This window comes from Lipotes vexillifer, unplaced genomic scaffold (assembly GCF_000442215.2).
Source record: "Lipotes vexillifer unplaced genomic scaffold, Lipotes_vexillifer_v1.1 scaffold1197, whole genome shotgun sequence".
Classification (NCBI taxonomy): Eukaryota; Metazoa; Chordata; class Mammalia; order Artiodactyla; family Lipotidae; genus Lipotes; species Lipotes vexillifer.
The window spans coordinates 76,202-80,322 of NW_006780020.1; the positions used below are offsets into that span (position 1 = coordinate 76,202).

At 42.9% G+C, this 4,121-nt stretch overlaps 1 protein-coding gene across 4 annotated transcripts in view; it reads right to left on the reverse strand.

The window, feature by feature from the left end:
* SLC5A1 (solute carrier family 5 member 1) overlaps positions 1–4,121 on the reverse strand; it is a 57,137-nt gene that overhangs the window by 11,579 nt on the left and 41,437 nt on the right. For all 4 annotated transcript variants that reach the window (XM_007453150.1, XM_007453151.1, XM_007453152.1 and 1 more), the window contains exons 11-12: positions 2,222–2,372; positions 107–275 (exon numbers count right to left, since the gene is read on the reverse strand). In XM_007453150.1, coding sequence (XP_007453212.1) covers positions 107–275; positions 2,222–2,372 — 320 coding nt within the window. The remainder of the gene's footprint in view (positions 1–106; positions 276–2,221; positions 2,373–4,121) is intronic.

The following is a 4,121-nucleotide window of genomic DNA, read 5'->3' on the forward strand; positions in this document are numbered from 1 at the left end:
TTCCTGCTTAAGATCTCTGGGAAGTAGAATCCCTCCCAGAGAATATACAAATCCAGATGGGAATTTCTGTTTCAGAATGATTTTTCTAGACATGTATGATACCTACCTGCTCATTGACTCTCTTGCAGAAAATAGCAAGCAGGAAGACAGCTGCAATGGGTGGTCCCAAGTAACTGGTGATGGACTGGATGTAATCAAAGAGCTGCCCACTTTGTGCTGACTGCACAATGGGGACCCAGGCAATGCTGATGCCAATGAGCACCAGCATGAACAACCTGAAATCAAAGCCCCCACAATAGGGTGTCAGTAAATGCCTCCACATGAATAAATATATATCACTGTATATATATATATATATATATATATATATGTGTGTGTGTGTGTGTGTGTGTGTGTGTGTGTGTGTGTGTAACTAGCAAATATAGATGTACACATACAGATAGATAGATAGATATAAAGTTTTATATGACCACAGCAAAGAAAAATAATTAGCAAATTCACTGAGACTCTTTTCTTCTGTATTCTGCTTCTTCAGGAAAATCTTATTCGCCTGTAAGTAAAACGCACTTGATTTTCAGTAGTAAAGTAGACCCAGTAACAACCAGGAGAGAATCACACTTTGAGAGGCAGTGGAGTATAGGAACAGAGGTACGGACCTTGGAGCCAGCTCTCCTTTTTTTTCCTTTGGCCACGCCACGTGGCTTGCAGATCTTAGTTCCCCAACCAGGGATTGAACCTGCGCCCTTGGCAGCGAGAGCACAGAGTCCTAACCACTGGATCACCAGGGAATTCCCTAGCTTTCCTCCTTTTGAGTTTCACTTCAAGTCCTGAACAGATTGGAGGGTTCCTTATAACCTCTGGATTTAAATAGAAGGAAGGCTGTGATTCTCTTATCTCTCTTACCTGAATTTAAGGCAAGAGTCTTAAGCTAACCTTTGCAGGGCAGTGTTTTCACTCATATATTTCTCCCTCTAAAATGCCCTTCCCACTGCCTCCCATTTACCCAACTCCTATCCACCACTTTGGATGCAGCTCCCCCAGGAGCCTTCCTCAGCTACTGCATCGTACACTCATCTTTCCCTTCTCTGAGCCCTTGATTGCTCTTACAGGTGCCACAGCAAAGTTTGGAATTGTTTCATGTCATTGTAAGTTCATCTAGGACAGGGACAAACCCCTGGGCAGAAGTCATTGGATGCACAAAAAAAATGTGAGCCCCAGCATAATCTCAGGGCCAAGAGGTCCAGCCCTGAGCAAAGCAACAAAATGGTTTTCTTCCCATGTTGCATCTTGAGCCTTATAAATAGCAGAAAAACACCAGTAAACTTCTTTCTAAGGAAAACCCAGTCAGGGTAACCGTGCTGCTCTGGTGAAGCAGAGTGGTGGACTCTGGCCCAGTGGTCAGACCTCCCATGGGTGCCAGGTGTCTCATCTCCTGAAAGTGGCCTGCCATTTTCCTTTCCTTCCTTTGCCCTAATCTTGCTCATGAGATTTACGAGGTGGCAGCATTCCCTGGGAACCTTTCCCTTGACAGACATCCCAGGGACTTTTTCCACCTCCCCTGAGGAGGTTGGCCTGCCTTAGCCCCATGGAGAGACACAGCAGAGCTTCCGCTAATCCTCTATCCAGAGCATCTGCTCCATGATAATCGGGATAATGGGCACACCTGACCCACGGATTAATGCTTACTGCATTCAGTATCCTGTTGTGCCCATTACAAGCGTGCACATAGCCTGGTATTTTAGACTTTACAAAGCATGTTCACAAGCGTAATATCACCAAACCCTCACAATGGTCCTGAAAAATGTTACAGCAAAGGGTCGAGGTATTGGAGGCACCTGGGCCTAAAAGAAGTCCAGTGAGGAGAGCTGCAGTGTGGAGGGCTGAGAAAGAAAGCGTGGGACAGTATAAAGGGCCTTGGACAAGGACTCAGTTGGCCATGGGTTCCAGTCCTGCCTCTGCTTCCTGATTTGGGCAGGACAAGCCTCATCTTGTTTATTGATAAACTGAGGTTAGATTAAATGATCTCTGATGTCATTTCCTGCTTCAGAAGGACATTGTTTGATGATCTCCAATTTAAAGTTAAATGCCACTGAAAGCAAATATAACTTGCCACAGAGGTTACTCCCATTCTACCCAGCATGTACCAATCTTCCCCAGCTTGAGGGAAACTCTCTGATCATTCAAGCTTTCTATGGTGCATGAGAGGGGGAGCTGAACTTACCTTCCTGCAATCATGAGCTCTTTCTCAGATGCCCTCTTCCGGATCTTGGTGTAGATGTCCATAGTGAAGAGGGTGCTGGCGCTGTTGAAGATGGAGGTCAGGGAGCTCATGAGAGAAGCCAACATGACTGACAGCATCAGGCCTCGAAGTCCTGAAAGAAAAGGAGGTTCTGAGTGGTACATGGAGAACCTCAGCTCTTTTGTGCTTGGAAAGTGTGAAGACTTAGAAAGTTTTTTGCCTTCTTAGACCACACCATATTCTCTGATTTACCTCTCCAGAAAGATTAGAACTTTTAAGGAATGGACTGTAGCTTAAAAATACACTGTAAGCCCACAGCAGTCAACAAAGAGCTAGGGACAAAATACACATGAGGTAAATGCTTTGCAGTTGGGTGATTGATGGTGGTGGCGGTGATGGTGGTGGTGGTGATTGTAGTGCGTGCGTGTGTGTGTGTGTGTGTGTGTGTGTACGTGTTTCCATCTGAGAGGACTTTTACAAGGTCTCTCACCCAAAAGATTAATGATAATGAAGAAATAGTTAAACTAGGATTCAAAAGACAAGGTTTCAAGAAAGTGAAAAGACAGCCCATAGAATGGAAGAAAATATTTGCATATATCTAATAAGGGTCTATTATACAGAATATATAAGAAATTCCTACAACTCTATAATAAAGAGACAACCTAATTTAAAATGGGCAAAGGACCTACATAGACACTTTTCCAAAGAAGATAAAGTGGCTAATAATCACATGAAAAGTTGTTAAGCATCAGGGAAATTCAAATCAAAATCACAATAAAATACTTCTTTGTACTCCCTGGAGGGGCTATAATTTTTAAAAAGACAGATAATAACAAGCATGGGTAATGATGTGGAGAAATAGAAGCCCTCATACATTGCTGGCAGTAATGTAAAATGGTACCACCACTGTGGTAAATATTTACTCAAATAGTTAAACATAGAGTTAACATATGACCCATCAATTCCACTCTTAGGCATCTACCCAAGAGAAATAAAAACATAGGTTTGTACAAAAACCTGTACATGGGTGTTCATAACAGTATTATTTATAATAGCCAAAAAGTAGAAAGAACACAGGGTCCATCAACTGATAAATGGCTCAACAAAATGTGGTATATCCATCCAGTGGAATATCATTTTTAAAAAAGGAATGAAATACTAGTACATGCCTACAACATGGATGAACCTTGAAAACATTATGCTAAGTGAAAGAAGCCAGACACAAAAGGACAAATATTGTATGATTCCATTTATATGAAATGTCCAGACTAAGCAAATCCATAGGGACAAAAAGTGGATTCGTGGTTGCCTAGGGCTGGGGGTTGGCTAGGATGAAACATAGAGTGATTGCTAACGGGTACAAGATTTCTTTGGGGCATGGCGAAAATTGTCTAAAATTGACTGTGGTGATAGTTTCACATCTCTGTGAAATACTAACCAAGGAGAGCACGAGGTTGTCCCTACTGAGGCTAGGAGGCCAGGCCATGCTGAGGGCCCACTATTGAGAGTACAATCCCAGAAGTAAAGGTAACCTTAGGGGTCACCTAGGCCTACCACCCATCTGATACACAAATCCTTTCCACAACTTTTCCTCTGCCTAAACCCTGCAGCAACAGGAGTCTGCTCCCTCTTGGACAGTCCTAACTAGGCAGATATCTGCCTGTTGATAGCCTCAGACAGAGTCCTTACGCCACCCACCAGAAGCAGTATTACCCTTCATCCACTTTTCTATCTTTCACATATCCAAAGACAACTCATATTCTCTTGAACTCTCTCTTCTCCAAGCTAAACATCTTCAGTTTCTTGTACTATCCCTGTATAATAGAACTTGACATATATCTCTACTAAACTTCAGCTGGTTAGCTTTGAGTCAACATTCCTG